The 17,066-nt window shown below is 39.9% G+C and overlaps 1 protein-coding gene across 2 annotated transcripts; it reads right to left on the bottom strand.

The window, feature by feature from the left end:
- Window positions 1-1,299: 1,299 nt before the first annotated feature.
- LOC108921581 (uncharacterized) lies at window positions 1,300-6,868 on the bottom strand. Of its 2 annotated transcripts, XM_029255791.1 has the most exons (12): window positions 6,519-6,868; window positions 6,075-6,185; window positions 5,449-5,499; window positions 4,766-4,828; window positions 4,095-4,166; window positions 3,923-3,964; window positions 3,714-3,773; window positions 3,455-3,508; window positions 3,328-3,384; window positions 3,170-3,202; window positions 2,079-2,142; window positions 1,300-1,463 (listed from the first exon to the last, which is right to left on the bottom strand). In XM_029255791.1, the coding sequence occupies exons 1-12, from the start codon at window positions 6,793-6,795 to the stop codon at window positions 1,442-1,444; spliced, it is 906 nt and encodes a 301-aa protein (XP_029111624.1). In that variant the 5' UTR covers window positions 6,796-6,868; the 3' UTR covers window positions 1,300-1,441. The 2 variants fall into 2 exon arrangements, with proteins under 2 accessions (XP_029111624.1, XP_029111625.1); XM_029255792.1 differs by lacking the exon at window positions 3,455-3,508.
- Between the last annotated feature and the right edge of the window lie 10,198 nt (window positions 6,869-17,066).

Below are 17,066 nucleotides of genomic sequence, written 5' to 3'. Positions count from 1 at the left end.
TATTAGATGTACTAGATACATGTCACATTCGTAGTACGACTGATGAAGTAAATACCTGCCGACATATCAGCCAGACTACTACACGGAATTACTGACACATCAGTCAGGGAAAAAAAACAGAGAGGTACTTCTGTCATATGAACTGTACACATTAGTCCAGTAAATCAGGGTCCGTTAAATAGAGGATTTACTGTATCATGTCAGTTTTGACTGAAAAATGGTTCTCATGCAGCCTTCTGGTCGAACTGAATGTTATGCTCATGGATGAGGGGTTGCAGTGGTAGCGTTGGGGGTGGGGAGTCCTGGGGTTCTGGTCAGAGGTATAAATTCAGATTTGGCAAAAGCAGGAAGGGTCAAAGTTGTCATTTTATTCACTTCCCATGGAAGGTCAAACCTCTTGCTTACATTAACAACAGGAAATTAAACCAAACTGAAAACACAGTTCCCTCTAGGGGGCTAACAGAACTAAGATTCTAATTGCTGGGGGCAGAAGAGTAAAAATGAAAAAAAATGAACTCTTTAAGTTTCTTGCTGTTAGGCTTTGACCACACATAAACATACACACACACAGGCAAACTACTAGTGACACAGAAAGCACACCCTAATGTAACAGCCCCACCCAGAGGGGGTGAATGTTTCATGGCACGGTACCTGGGGATGAACTGCTGGAAATAGAGTCTTTCCTAGGCTCTGATCTCTAGATGGAAGTTCTGGAGCTCAGCTTCTGTTGCCACTAACCCCGTTGCAGCTTCTTGAGCTCGCAAATGACGAGACCGACTTCTGGGTTTTCTAATAACAACGTTACATTTAATAAAACACCAACAAAACATCCGTCTCTCCACTCGTACACTCTGTGGCAAAACTCTTCTTCTCTACCATTATCGCATTTTTTTTGTTACGACAAAGAACGTAATTAACGGATGGACATCTAGTGGCAGTTCGATAAATCGCATTCCAAATTGCACTGAGTTTAAATTGTACCAATCACTCGTCAGCAATTACAAGTTGACAGCCAAATACAAACAACATCTTTCACACAGGATCAAACAGCACCAACTCAAACAATAAAAGATGCAAGAGCTTCCTCATGAAGGGAAAGGACAGATCTCCCAATTACTTGACATTATTGGGACTGACTTTCCTACAGATGTAACATACTAGGTTATGGAGGCACCAACATGAACACATCAATTAAAACTGTTGTAAAACAAGTATATGTCAGGTGTGTGAGCCTTAGACAATAGGCACACATTCCATGCCCATTATTGCATTTATCTGTCTATTTTAAGTAGCCATCCGTGCAGTCAACCTCCAGAACATGCACAATTAAGTACTTAACATTGCACCCTGGAAACACACTCACTTGCTCACAAATTTATAAATTCAATTTTCATTTTGATTCATGAAGATGACACTCTGCACACCGTGAGCTGGGACAACATTAAGGTTCTGGTCCAATTTGCCTGCCGACATAGGAGAGAGTTTCCTCATTTTCTGTTCAGAATTCACCAATTAATAATATATGCTGGCATCTTGAGTTACAAACATCAAGGCCATTGATAAACTTTCATAATTGTTCAAAATGATCTTCTTTCAACTCAAGGATTTTTAGGGGTTCAATAATAAGGCATAAAAAAGCTTATAAAGCTGGTTTATTACAATTCTCAAAAGATGTTATCCATCACAGATGTGCATGCAAATGCAAAGGCCATGCTGATATTAATGCACTCATAGTTGTCTTCCCCTTCACCCTCCAAGCATGTCTTTGCTTCATCTTTTAATATAGCTTTAAATCTGTATTTCCTTAAAACACAAGCTTTTAGCATCCTACCCTTAGATTTGTAGAAAATTACCAAGTTACCAGTGTGTTTGATATAATAGAACTCTCTCCCACAGATAAAAAGTATATACTACAAAGCAACTATTAAAATCATTATATATTAAAATGCACTTCCTGCACAGTAAACCTATAATTGTGAGGGAACACGTGCTAATTCCTTTCAGGCAATATCCATGCAATTATGTAAAATATTTTTGTTACTTTGCTTCATGTGCACAATTATTATTATTATTCATACATATCCATCTCCTGAGAATGGGTGGCAGTTTTGTTGGAATATATGGGGTTTTCATATTCAAGACCTGTTAAAGAAATATTTAATTAGGTCAAAACTTGAAACATATATGTGAAAAGACATTATGGCTTTTTTTGCTTTACAAGCACTGACATTTGAAACTATTTCCTGTTTAACTGGACAATACACTGAAGCAATCCGACTTAAAAACTATTCTGAGTTGTCAAAATCTTCTCAGACTGATTAATGTGAGACCCTTTGGTCCCATAAATTACTCTTTAAAGTTCTAACATTTATTTATTTATTTATTTATTTATTTATTTATTTAATCATTCTGTGACAGTATGAGATGAAAGCAAACCTACTGTGTAAAATGTACTTTTACCTACTATGCAATGTTTCAAAGTAATTCATAGTAACTGACTTGTAACATTTTCAAATGTATTTTATAGTGTCACGTGTTATATTTTTAATGGTTAAGTAAAAGTAAGATGGTATCAGCATGTACAATTGGTCTCCAACTTAAAAACCTATGAGTAACAACTTTTTTGTTGATATAGACTTTTTTGAGAACTATTTAGGCTGGCATACTAGTTCAGATCATGTGCAAAAACACCACCCATTATGCTGGAAGAGAGCAAACAATAAGTGAACAGTAAGCACTGCAGGTTTTTCAAAAAAGTGGAGGTGAAAAAGAAGTGAACGGGAGGTGAACAAGCTGTAGATGGTGCTATAACTTCTGCATCTACTAGTTTTGAGCCTTACAGTGACTTGCCACATCTCTGTCGTCCTCCATCTTACTATAATACCTCCAGCTTCAAGCTGATGCATAGTTGTTGTCTACATTTCAAAGTAAATAACATTATTTTTAAAAAATTTTAAATGCAGTTATGTGTTATATTTCTTCATATTATTCCTGTATTGGGTACTAGTGATTCGTGACTCGTGTGGGGTAAAGAAGGGATCAAGGAACTGCTGATGAGTCCCAACGACCTGCTTTGGCTCTTTTCAAAAAACACCAGCTCTGGTCCCAGATAACTTTGTCAGTGGGGTTCCAACTGTACATTTAGTTACTTTTAAGTAAAACAACTTACTTTGTTGATTATTTTTCCTTTTCCAGATGCTTCCTGTCAAAAAGGACAGAGATCATCACCTTTAGGTCATTTAATTATTAATTAGTTATAAGTCATATATATTACACACTGTTGGTTACAGCTGTATTACAATAAAGAAAAAATTAAATTAATCTTACTTCTCTTCTTAGTCTTCATTTCGGCCTCTGCTTGCATCCGTATTTCTGACTGATTCACTGAAAAAATGAACAACTATGAAAGTCACACTCAGCAGGTCAACAAGCACACCCTGAGGATCACATTTACCATAGTATGGCTTTTGTGCATTTTCTTCCTGTGTTCTCCAAATGCAAATGGCACCTGGAAACAGAATGTACAGATCTTAACAATTATATCTATTAAGTTATATATTATACATTATAGCATATTACATATTACAATATATATATTAAGTTATATATGCTGTAGGAGTTTTGCTCTCAGCAGTTGTTTCACCGGTGCACCAATATGGCACCTGGCCCTGAAGCACAGCTCAGAAACGGATGATGTAAGAACCACATCTTACCTTCATGGACACACGGTTGCCTTTTCACACACCCCCATTCTGGGTCATGTTCATTATTTTCTGAATTGACATGAGACATAAAAGGTGCATATTTAATAGGAATTCTCCGTAGCACTATAAAAACAATACATAAAAATACAACCATGCTATAAATCATAATCTAAGAGTACAGAGTACCTATGACCTGGTACAATTTCATTAAAACATACCATAAATGATCATAGGAGCAGGAACACTTCCTGGAACAATTCCTAAAACACATCAGTAGTCAATCAGTAATAAGGAATCACACTGATTCTAAGTTAATGATGACATATTTCACAACATCAGAAATCTAATAAAGTGTCATCTAAAACCTATTAACTGAAAGTTGCTCTCCACCTGTTTCATGCACATTACATCTTCCATCTCCCTGGTCACATTCAGTGTCCAGTGCAGGGTGGTTATTGGTACCTTAACATATGAAAATTAGCATTGAACACTGAAATATTGTGAAAAGCATGGAAAAATGCTGCTAAAGAACAGAAAGCTGTTTCTCTTTCTTAAGAAACCTAACGCAACATTTGGCAAACATAATGAAGAGTGTGTTATTTACTTTAAGGGAAACATCATCTTTATTTTTTATACTATTACCACACACACAGACACAGTCTGAAACCGCTTGTCCCAAGCTGGGTCGTGGTGAGCCAGACCCTAACCCGGCAGCGCAGGGTGTAGGGCTGGAGGGGGGAGGGGACACACCCAGGACAGGATGTCAGTCCGTCGCAGGGCACCCCAAGCAGGACTTGAACCCCAGACTGCTGTGCCACCGCACCCCCCCCTTTATACTGCTAGTGTTCGATAAATAATTTAAATTCAATTTAACATAGATAATTATAGTTAACACTCAGTTTGCATGTACAGTAGTAACACTGAGCAATCAGTGGAGAATAATTAATTAAAAGATGCAGTGAAAACCAACATGCTATGCACAAGTGTCTGCCAAGACCAAGGTTAAAAACCAGCTGTCCAACAAAATAGTTAAAACCAGCCATTTCAGATTTTGACTTTACCACCCTCTTCCTTGTCAGATCGTTCACCTCTCCTGTTGGACTCAGAATCCTGTGGTAGTTGATCTGATGGACCAAAAGATAATCATCATAACAGTCAAAACTGTTATGGAACTCTGTATATATACTGGAACTCTGGTCTTCAGCACATGATCCTGACAGGCTCCTTAAAACATTAGATATTATGTTCCATGACTGCTGACCTTAGCATTGAATGACATTCCAGTAAGATCATAAGGGCTCATTGTGGTTCTTCCACATTTAATTTACACTTTTTATGTTTTTTTTCCAGAACCGCTCGTCCCATACAGGGTCACGGGGAACCGGAGCCTACCCGGTAACACAGGGCGTAAGGCCGGAGGGGGAGGGGACACACCCAGGATGGGACGCCAGTCCGTCGCAAGGCACCCCAAGCGGGACTCGAACCCCAGACCCACTGGAGAGCAGGACCGTGGGCCAACCCACTGCGCCACCGCACCCCCTACACTTTTTATGTGTAAACAAAAATTCATCTAATATTACTAAATCAAATATAAAAGGGATTTAAAAACAAATATCACTCTTTGCAAAGAATTCTATACAACAGATTTTGTTAACACTGTATTTGTTATTATATAAGACTGAAATAACATGACATGATATTTTAACTTCGATATGTATACTGGTTGAAATAATAAAGAACTCACCTTTATCGCGGTTTTCGTTGATGTAATCCCTATTAGTTGATTTAAGTGAAACTGCAGGAAGGAAATAGTTACTACATTTGATTAATTTCTATGGATATTTTCTTTGAAAGTACTTTGTTAATCTTCAAAGTCAGCAGTTCATTGTTGCTCGTGCTATGGCCTAATCTTACAAAAATGAGAGAATAAAAGTTTAATCCATTTAGTTTGAAGAAAAAAGAACATTAATATACTTTTGCCCCAAGCTGTCTTTAACCATTTACAGAGCAGAGCATTTATTGCTTACAAGTAGTGGAAGAGGGATTTGAAATAGGAACCTTCATACATCTGGCACTTTTCTCCAAAGCAACTTGCTTAAGCTAGTTTACAGTTATTTATCCATTTACACAACTAAGTAACATTACTGGAGCTCTTTACAGTAAGTATCTTGCGCAAGGGTATTACAGCTGGAGGTGAAATTCAAACCTGTGACCCTTGGGTCCAAAGGCAGTAGTTCTAACCTCTATGCTATCAGCTGTCTCACATTAAAAAGTCTGTGTCATTAATTGTTATACCATTTCCTGCAACCTCAACTTTTGCCAAATAACACCTGTGATTAAATAAGAAAAGTGGTATATGCAGGTTCGTACATTTATGTTGCACACAGCAGATGCACGCTATTACCAAGACGATGAGAAAACCTCCACTAGCTGCAACAATGATGTACCAGTTGTCCACAAAGAAACTTTCTGGCAGGTTCTCTGCACATGGACAAAAAGAACAGGCAGCGTTGCTTACACACCCTACTTCAAACCTACAAGGCTCATTATTTTGAAAAAATCTTGAAAGAATGCTGAAGGAAACATACAGAATAAAGATAATTGTGAAATCACTACATGCAGGTAACACTGAACAAACTGGCATGGGAGGAAAAAACAATTGTAATTTACCATGATGTGTGAAAAAAGATCTGAATATGTTCATCTGTACATTTGGTTTATCCCCCAGACGCATTCAGGGAATGGTGCAATGAGACAACCTAACCTCTGTCTATGTTAAAATAGGTTTTTTGTAAAACAAACAAGTTTCATTACCTTGCTGCGGTCTGGAACCCGATTCATGCTTTTGCAGATTAACTTTCACAGTGATGCAGTTGGATTCATTGAGGATCTGACAACAATAACTGCCTTGGTCAAAATGCTGTAAGTTGTCCAGTTGGACAGAGAAGTTACCTATGTTGGACATGTAAGGGAACACCTTCAGTCGCCCCTCCTTGTTATTCGAGAACCTGATATACTTCATTTTGTCAAATATCACCAGATCAGAATCTTGGCTCCACGCAACAGTTATTTGGTCTGTGTCCCCCACCATAAAGGTACAAGGCAGAAGGACCGCAGAGTTTAGGGATCCAGTAACTGTGACATTCTTCTTACAAGGGATAGCACATCCATTCTGACCTGAGGAACCCAAATAAGATTTAAAAAATATGCTGAATATACACTTTGAGGAATAACATAAATGAGTCATGAAATTAGTACATTACTTTTCAAACTTACATTTTACTAATCAATTAGAAATGCTTGTATTTCTTCTATATTCATTGACATATTTAGAACTGACCTGACAAAAGCAAGTGCACCTTCAGATATAAATATTCAAGTCCACAATACTATTATGTAACATATTAAATTACATACTGTAATATCACCAATTACCGCAACAGCTGTTAGAACCTTTTGACAATTCTTGAAATACAGTACATATATCCACTTGGGCTTACCTTTTAAAGATAGAATTCTGCAACACAGTAAGATCCACAAAGTCAAAATTTTGGTTACGAGATGCAACATTTTTTACACCGAACCTGCAGGCTCGTGTAAGTAATGCCAGGAGGCAGATCAGAATGTGCCCATGTGGCTAAAGCTTAATTTTTCTTATAGAGAAAAAGAAAACGTAGTTGTGAAGGTCATTTCCTGTGACAACTTCCACTGTATTGCTCACTTCTCCCCTCTGTTACCCAGAATGTCTGAGTTCGTGCTTCACACAAATTCAAATGTGTTTTCATGTGCTTCAGTGGTTGCATACTCAGCGCATGCTGTCACTTAGTTTTTTTAACATCTTCATACGTTTGTGTCGTACACTGACATCTCACACTTTGAATATTTCATTAAATTAATCGAGAAAATGTTTATACGCAAGAGAAAATTGTTAAATCTGTGTCCGTGACCATGGTAGGATATTTTGGAGCAGGAAGCATCATCTTAAAGTTTTCATAAAAAAGAAAAAACACATACACTTCCCATCTTTGGAAGTACTAAAAAAATCTTTGAAAAAAAAAAAAAGGTTTAAAAAAAAACAATTAAGAGGGGAGATAAAGCGAAGTTCAGTATGAACTGCAGCTCTTGTGGATTGAGATACACCCTTTTCTGAGACTGAGTACTTTTTGTTCAGAGGAAAATTACCAGTCTCGTAACATTATTAGCCACTGCTGAAAAAACACACAGCCACATATTTGTGTGCCTGCTAAATATACACACAAACAGCTATACATGCATCACGCATATATCTGTGTGTGTGTGTGTGTGTGTGTGAGTGCATGTGTGTGAAGTTAAACAGGAAGCAGAAACTGATTTTTTTTTTTTTTTCTGAGGTTCTTAGGTGGTGACATTTCATTAGAGGCCCTCAGCACTCTTCTTTCTATAAGACAAGTTCAGTTTCCTGTTGCAATGCAAGTTTTTTCCTTTGGGGGAGGGAGACTGGGCTGAAAGACCACAGAGGCTCTGTGATTATATAAATATTGAAAGCAGGCTATTGTTTCAGACATTTTACTCTTTACTCTCCAAAACAGCTTTTTCACTAGTTATAACAAACTGTAACATTTCTGACTGAATTCTGACCAAGCGAATTTTAGTCACTGGTGCAATCTGATTTATGAACTGGCACTGATTCTTTTCGGACACACGCCACATACAAGAATGTATGTATTTGTCTAAATTCCTTGATAATATGCATTGCTTACAACACAGAACATTTACATGTCCTGTTGGAGATTGTATTCAGTGTGCTCTCATATTGGTGAAGTATCGATCACATGACCTTTGTTGTGTGTGATGTGTTCTGATGAAGCACGTATGTAAATAAATGTTCTCCCCTTCCGGTTTAAGCAAACCGATGGTGTGAGCGTGTACTTTGTTACCTCCGTTAAGTATAATCTATTTACCACTTCTCAAACGCAGAGATGGCTGCGCCAACATGTCCATTTATTCATTTAGCAGAAGTTTTTCTCCAAAGCAACATACATCTCATAGATGATACAATGTATGTCTTACATTAGCAGAAAGAGAGACTTAGATGCAGACGTGATTCTTAAATGCAGTTAGTTTGTTTCTTTCCACCATATGAGCCAATGTTCATCACACAAGTAGCTGCATAAAACTTAATCCGAATATCCACGATTCCAAATCGCCTTCCTAGCATTTTTTTTTAGATACATATCAACGTTTATGCTACACTACAGGAGTAGTTGTGTAAAGATTTATCCGGGCATGACCTTAAAGTTACAATGCATGAACAATCATTATTTTTTTCTTGAAAAAAAGGCTTCACAGAGGCAGCAAACAAGATCCATTATATTCTCTGATAAGTTATGTTTATTTTTGGCTATTTCTCTGTTTAAGAGTTGCTGAACGCCACATGTAACTAAAAGTGAAAGACCTAAAGCACGAAATAAATATTATTTGAAAATGAACAAAAAGAATGCAGTACTGTAACTACATAAAATGCAGAAATTCTGACATTATATTTTGACACTAGAAACACAGTCATCCTTACCACCCAGCCAGTCACTTTTGATTGTCTTATCCTTGTCAGGGTCACAGCGATCTAGAGCCAATCCCAGAATCACCAGCAGGAAGGTTAGAGTGGTATATCCTTGACAGGATGCCTGCCTGTACATCACAGAGTAGCCACAAAAAACATTCACATACTGTAGGCAATTTAGAGTATCTTGTTGGAGGTTCTATTCAGTGTGCTCTCACGTTGGTGAAGTATCGATCACATGACCTTTGTACGTGATGTGTTCTGATGACAGGGGGTGCGGTGGCGCAGTGGGTTGGACCACAGTCCTGCTCTCCGGTGGGTCTGGGGTTCGAGTCCCGCTTGGGGTGCCTTACGACGGACTGGCGTCCCGTCCTGGGTGTGTCCCCTCCCCCTCCGGCCTTACGCCCTGAGTTGCCGGGTTAGGCTCCGGTTCCCCGTGACCCCGTATGGGACAAGCGGTTCTGAAAATGTGTGTGTGTGTGTGTGTGTTCTGATGAAGCACGTATGTAAATAAATGTTCTTCTCTTCCGGTTTAAGAAAACCGACGGTGTGAGCGTGCATTTTGTTACCTCCGTTAAGTATAATTAATTTACCACTTCACTAATGCAGAGATGGCTGCGCCAACAGGTTATGGGCCCAGGAGAGAAGTAGGTAATAGACTGAGTAGACTGTGTTTCGACGGAGATGAAAAGAATTACGAACTTTGGGAGACAAAGTTTGGGGCACTGCGTTTAATTGCTGGGACTGCAAGAGACCATATAATATTGAAAGCCAAGGGAAGCTGCGAATTATTAACCTGTATACACAGAATTAACATCCCTTCAGAAAAATGCAAATGAAAGTGTTACGGATTACATTATTCGGGCAGAAACGGCCATTACAGCTCTGAGGAATGCTGAGGAGACGCTCAGTGACGGACTGTTGATTGCAATGATTCTTAAGGTTTGCCAGAAACATTTAAACCATTCGCAGTTCATGTAACACAGAGCGATGAAACTATGACTTTTGCAGAATTAAGACAAAGCTCAGAAGTTTTGAAAACACTGAAAAGTATGCTAGGTCAAATGACGACAACGTTATGAAAGCGAGTGGTGCAACTTCTGAGATAAGAGGGAGAGAGAGAAACGCAGACCCTGATAATATTACATGTTTATAGTTGCGGTCGAAAAGGACATAAAGCCCGGAGATGTCCAAATGAACGTTGTAAAAGTCAAACACAGTGGTGTAGCTATTGCAAGAGCTCAACACACAAAGATCGATGCATCTTGCAGACGCAAAAGAAGAGACAACGTAAAACAAGCGACAGATGAAGAGGACGCAGATGCATTTTGTCTTCAAAATGTGTGATTATCAGCTAGACGGGCTGAAACATAAAGGGCTAATGGTTGACACGGGAGCAACATCACACATAATTACCGACATCGGAAAGTTTAAGAAATTTGACGAGACTTTCCAAACGGGCAAACATTTCATTGAGCTTGCGGACGGGACAAGAGCGAGTGGCGTTGCGCTGAAGAGAGGTGACGCGGAGATATGTTTGATTGACAGTGAAGGAAAGCAAGTGAGCACAACGCTAAAGAAAGCACTGTACATTCCTTCATATCCACAAGACATATTCTCTGTTAAAGCAGCGACTGCCAACAGGGCTTCTGTTCGTTTTCGACAAGGACATGATGAGCTCATTCGCAAGGACGGTACCAGATTTGACATAAAAGAGTATAATAGACTGTACTACCTAAACACTATAGATAAGGGAGGAGATTATTGTAACGGCTGTTACGATATTCAAACTTGGCATGAAATCCTCGGCCACTGCAACTATGATGATGTTTCCAAGTTGCCAGATATTGTGGAAGGAATGGAAATCAAAGGAAAGATTGACAAGTCCAAACTGCACTGTGAAGTCTGCACACAAGGCAAATTTGCGCAAAGCAGGAACAGAGAACCCGATGCACGTGCCAAAGTCCCACTTGAACTTGTGCACACAGACTTGGCTGGTCCTATTCAACCACAGGCTAAAGACGGTCACAGGTATGCACTTGTATTTGCTGATGATTTCTCAGGCACAATAAGCGAAAAGTGACACCGTAAAGGCTACGGAAAAATTCCTAGCAGACACTGCTCCTTATGGTACTGTAAAGTGCATTAGGTCAGATAATGGCACTGAATTCACAGCAACAGATTTTCAGTCATTGCTACACAAAAATCACAATTAAACATGAGACCTCTGCACCATATTCACCCCACCAAAACGGTACTGCTGAAAGAAGTTGGCGAACATTGTTTGAAATGGCCAGATGCATGCTCATTGAGAGTAAATCACCAAAAGAGGTATGGACTTATGCTGTGATGACTGCTGCAGTAATTCGTAACAGATGCATTAATAACAGAGTGAAGCAGACTCCATACTACATGCTGACAGGAAGAAAACCGGATCTGTCAAAGATGAGAGTTTTTGGATCAATGTGCTATGCATACAAACACGACAAAAAGAAGCTAGATTCACGTTGTGAGAAGGGAATATTTGTTGGGTATGACAAGAATAGCCATTCATACCTAGTGTATTACACAGACACTGGAAAAGTCCTTAAACACAGGCTTGTCAAATTCTTCAAGAAATGTGCTGTCGAGCAACAAACTCAAACTGACCCACAAATACCAGATGAGGATGTTTATGGGGGAAGTTGTTTGCCATCTAAGGTAACAACAAACATCACTGAACAGAGTTCAGGGAAGTCTCAAGATAGTGGAGACAAAACAGATCTTCAAAATGATGATCAGACTGAAAATATTCAGAATAGATGCAACCCCAAAAGGAACAGGAAAGCTCCCCAATACTTATCTGACTACGTAACTGATATTGAAGATGATGATCAGATACTTACTAATATTGACTACTGTTACAGAATGTGTCATGTACCACAAACCTTCAAGGAAGCCATGAGTTCAACCAAATCACAGGTCTGGATTAAAGCCATGGAAGAAGAGATGGATTCTCTAAAAGAAAATGGAACTTTTACATTGATGGCTCTACCCGAAGGCAAACATGCAGTGGGGGGTAGATGGGTCTATGCAATCAAGAACAATGCAGATAACAGTGAAACGTATAAGGCCAGATATGTTGCTAAGGGTTATAGTCAAGTAATGGGAAGAGACTATAAGGAAACTTTTTCTCCGACAGCAAGTATCACATCAGTTCGTGTCTTGATGCAAATGGCAGCACAGTATGACCTTGTTCTACATCAGATGGATGTGAAGACGGCTTACTTACATGCTCCAATTGATTGTGAGATCTATGTGGAACAGCCAGAAGGTTTTGAGGTAAAACCGGATACTGGTGAAAAACTTGTCTGTAAACTGAACAAGTCATTGTATGGTCTGAAACAGTCAGGTAGAAACTGGAATAAGGTACCGCATGATTACCTGAGTGAAAATAACTTTATGCAAAATCCTGCAGACTCTTGTGTCTACAGCAAACAAACTGAAAAAGAGAGAGTGATGCTAATAATCTGGGTTGATGATCTGATTATTGCTTCTAGTACCAACAAGTTACTAAATGATGTGAAAAGGATGCTGACAGCTAAATTCAAGATGAAAGACCTTGGTAAATTGAAACATTTCATAGGTATTGATTTTGAGCAAATGGATGAAGTTGTAAAAATGAATCAAAAAGGGTACATCTTAAAAATACTGGAAAGGTTCAACATGTCCAGGTCGACCCCATGTGAACAAAAGCTAGAGTATAACGGTGATGGAAACTCTGTAAACCACACAAAGTATCGTGAAGCAGTAGGTAGTTTGATTTATCTAATGACATGTACTAGACCAGATCTTAGTTGGGTTGTGAGTAAACTTTCTCAGTCTATGTCAAAACCAAATGAGCAAGACTGGTGTACAGTGAAGCATGTGATAAGGTATTTGAAAGGTACATTAAACCAAGAACTGACGTACAAGAAGAGTAACGAGAAGCTGAAACTTAGAGCATACAGCGATGCTGACTGGGCATCAGATCCAAATGACAGACGAAGTACGACTGGATACTGTTCTAGTCTAACCAAAAATGGTCCCCTCATTTCCTGGAAGTCAAAGAAGCAGCCTACAGTTGCTTTGTCAACATGCGAAGCGGAATATATGGCACTGGCTGCGACCACACAAGAAAGTCTGTACCTTGTACAGTTGATGAATGGACTGGAAAGTGGATGTCAGTATGCACCAGTAAAAATCTTTGAGGATAACCAAGGTGCAATTGCTCTTTCCAAAAAACCCTGTCTGTCAACAAAGATGTAAACACGTTGACATTAGGTACCACTTTATTCGATCAGCAATTAGTGATGGTAAAATAACAATTGAGTACCGTCCAACAACAGAAATGGTTGCTGATGTGATGACTAAACCAATGACAAAGTATAAGATAGAAAAGTTTGAAAGCTTTATGTTTGGGGCATAAATGTTGCTGATACAGGGATGTAACTGTGTGTTGTATTGTAAATGGGCCTGTAGAGAATGAGAGCAAGTGGGGGTGTTGGAGGTTCTATTCAGTGTGCTCTCATGTTGGTGAAGTATCGATCACATGACCTTTGTACGTGATATGTTCTGATGAAGCACGTATGTAAATAAATGTTCTTCTCTTCCGGTTTAAGAAAACCGATGGTGTGAGCATGCACTTTGTTACCTCCGTTAAGTATAATTAATTTACCACTTCTCTAACACAGAGATGGCTACGCCAACATATCTGATTCACCTGAACCACGTTTTTGGATTGTGGGAGGAAACCAGAACTCCCAGAGAATACTCATGTAATCCCCACACAGACTGAATTTGAACAAAGGCCTGAATAGCCCAACTAGTTCTTTGAGACAGCAGCCCTTCCTCATCATACTGTAGCGTCCCCCCACGGAGCTACTAGAAACTGACTCGACAGACAGAGTAAAAAAAACATGCTCTTTATTGAAAGCATACATGTCTCCAATGGCAGTCTTAATAAAGACACTTCAGACAGTACAAGACACAGAACACCTCAGAATCCCCCTGGGTCACTCCCAGCCCCCCCTGCTGCACCCTAAGGTAAAGGGGTTCCCCCCCCGGGGCTCCCCAGAATCCCACTCTTGAACACTGAACATAAATAGGACGACAACCAATCAGAAACCACACACAACTATGTACACACACATAAACACTAATGCCAACTATTTACACATTTACTCCCCTCAGCGCTGTTACAATACAGTTATTTTGAAAATTCAAACTAAACAGCATTATGTCTTCTGTTCTGTTACATTATCTTTATTACAAATGATAAACAGAAATAATAAAAAACAGTTGTAATGGAACTTTGGTGGCTTTTTAAATTCTGTACTGTGGCAAAAAATGAATGAAGTAATATGAACAATTTGATCGGTTCATTTCAGTTTTACCAGAGGGTTGTAACTAATCTTGTTAATATTTTGTGTGACTTATAGTTTATCCTGTTTTTAATTAACCATATGCTCTTGTAGTTTTGTATTATATACAGTATTAAATTTATTAATTTGGTGATATTAAATACAAAAAAGAGAAAATATTCTAAGTCTGGTGTTGAGGCAGTTGTACTTGCTATTTATCTCTTTGCCAGCAGGGGACAGGAGAAGACCATATTGGAAGTTCCATTTGCTTAATTGTCTGTTTCTGGGTTTAAACCCCTTGAAAAATAAAACACTAAATGTGTCATGAAGAATCTGAATTAAAAACAATCTAACTCCCCCTCAGTTTAGTTAAAAAGCATATCAAATAATTGAGTCCACAGTGATCAAAGGCTAATTTTGGAGGTTATGGGGGTCATTTGAGTTACACGCTGAACAGGATAGCAGACCACCACAGGACAAAAACACACACCAAGGGCAATTTAGAGTGGCCAGTTCACCTTAGCTGCATATCTTTTGACTGTTGGAGAAAACCCACACATCCACAGAGAAGAATATGCAAATGTCACAGACTAAGTTGGATTTAAACCTACACCCAAATAGCCCAGGTGCTGTAAGACAGCAGCACTTCTCACTGCACCACTGCATTGCCCTATTCTGCATTACTATTATTTTAACATGAAAAATGTTTGAAATCTGTGAAAAAAAAAAAACAAAGCCCTTTCATGAAGAGTACACCCTGAACGTCGTAATGTCGGGTAACGTCATAATGGCGCCGCAAACGGCCGCCTCGGTGTGGAGCTCCACAGTTGTTTTACTGTTTTTGTTAGTTTGCCCTATCTTTCATTATACTCCTACAATCAGTTTTACCAGAGAAGAACTGCTGAACATTCGGCAGTACACACCACCCAACATTTTACCAGTTTTCGATTATTCTGACGTTTTGCTGGACATTGTAGTCAGAGGTGCAGCGGCGCTGCTCAAGCGCTCCAAGACGCGCAAGCATGGAAAGTGAGCTGGCACGCTAGTCAAGCTCCGAAAGCGCGGCTTCAGAACAGCGCTGCCTAGTATCCATCTGGCGAATCTCCGCTCCCTACCCAACAAAATGGACAAACTTCTCCTCCTGTCCCAAAAAAACAAGGACTTCTTAAACTCTGCTGCTCTGTGTTTCACGGAAACCTGGCTGAATGAAGCTATTCCGGACAGCGCGCTACATCTGTCGGACTTCCAGCTGTTCAGAGTGGATCGTGACGCGGAATCAGTGGGGAAATCACGTGGCAGTGGGACATGCTTCTACATCAACGAAAGGTGGTGTACAGATGTAACAGTGTTGAAGTTGGTTCACTGCAAAACTCAGACAGCTTCGTCAGGCCAAAGAAGATGCCTACAGGAATGGGGACAGAGTCTTGTATAAACAGGCCAAAAACACACTGTCAAAGGAGATCAGAGTGGCTAAGAGAAACTACTCTGAAAAGCTGAAGAAACAGTTTTCAGCCAACGATCCTGCATCAGTGTGGAAAGGGCTTGAAAGACATCACCAATTACAAGACACCATCCCCCAGCACCGTGTCAACTCAACAATTGGCCAACGATTTGAATGAGTTTTATTGCAGGTTTGATAAACCCTGTCTCACACCCCATACCCATTCTGACCCTCTCTCCACGCATCAATTAACACCTCCAGTAACCCCCACCTCCCCCCTCCTGCACCTTTGATCTGTGAAGAGGAGGTGTGTCGGGTCTTCCGCAAACAGAAGACAAGGAAAGCACCAGGCCCATACGGCGTCTCACCAGTCTGCCTAAAAACCTGTGCTGACCAGTTGGCCCCTACCTTCACAAAGATCTTTAACAGATCACTGGAGCTGCGCGAAGTTCCTTCCTGCTTCAAATGCTCCACCATCATCCCCATTCCGAAGAAACCCAAAATCACAGGTCTTAATGACTACAGACCTGTCGCCTTAACATCTGTGGTTATGAAGTCATTTGAAAGACTGGTGTTGGCCTACCTGAAAGACATCACTGGACTCTTGCTGGACCCCGTGCAATTTGCTTATCGAGCAAACAGGTCTGTGGATGATGCAGTCAACATGGGACTGCACCACATCCTGCAACATCTGGACAAACCAGGGACTTATGTGAGGATCCTGTTTGTGGACTTCAGCTCGGCCTTCAACACCATTATCCCACACTTCCTTCTGTCCAAATTAACCCAACTCTCTGTGCCCACCTCCATCTGTTGGTGGATCACCAACTTCCTGACAGACAGGCAGCATCTAGTGAGGTTGGGAAAATGTTCATCCAATACTCACACAATCAGTACTGGCACCCCCCAGGGATGTGTGCTCTCCCCACTGCTCTTTTCCCTGTACACCAACGACTGCACCGCTAAAGACCCCTCTGTCAAACTCCTGAAGTTTGTAGACG

This window comes from Scleropages formosus, chromosome 10 (assembly GCF_900964775.1).
Source record: "Scleropages formosus chromosome 10, fSclFor1.1, whole genome shotgun sequence".
Classification (NCBI taxonomy): Eukaryota; Metazoa; Chordata; class Actinopteri; order Osteoglossiformes; family Osteoglossidae; genus Scleropages; species Scleropages formosus.
The sequence above is the reverse complement of the archived record's forward strand: the minus strand, read 5'-3'. Positions and strand labels throughout refer to the sequence as shown.

What these genes read in the sequence shown, in the direction of transcription:
- LOC108921581 (XM_029255791.1), bottom strand. Translation starts at nt 6,795, where the DNA reads ATGGTGGGGGACACAGACCAAATAACTGTTGCGTGGAGCCAAGATTCT. An exon ending in GGGTTCCAGACCGCAGCAAG is followed by an intron (nt 6,186 to 6,518) that starts GTAATGAAACTT and finishes GTCCATGTGCAG; the next exon opens with AGAACCTGCCAGAAAGTTTC. An exon ending in ATGTAATGTGCATGAAACAG is followed by an intron (nt 3,965 to 4,094) that starts GTGGAGAGCAAC and finishes GATGTGTTTTAG; the next exon opens with GAATTGTTCCAGGAAGTGTT.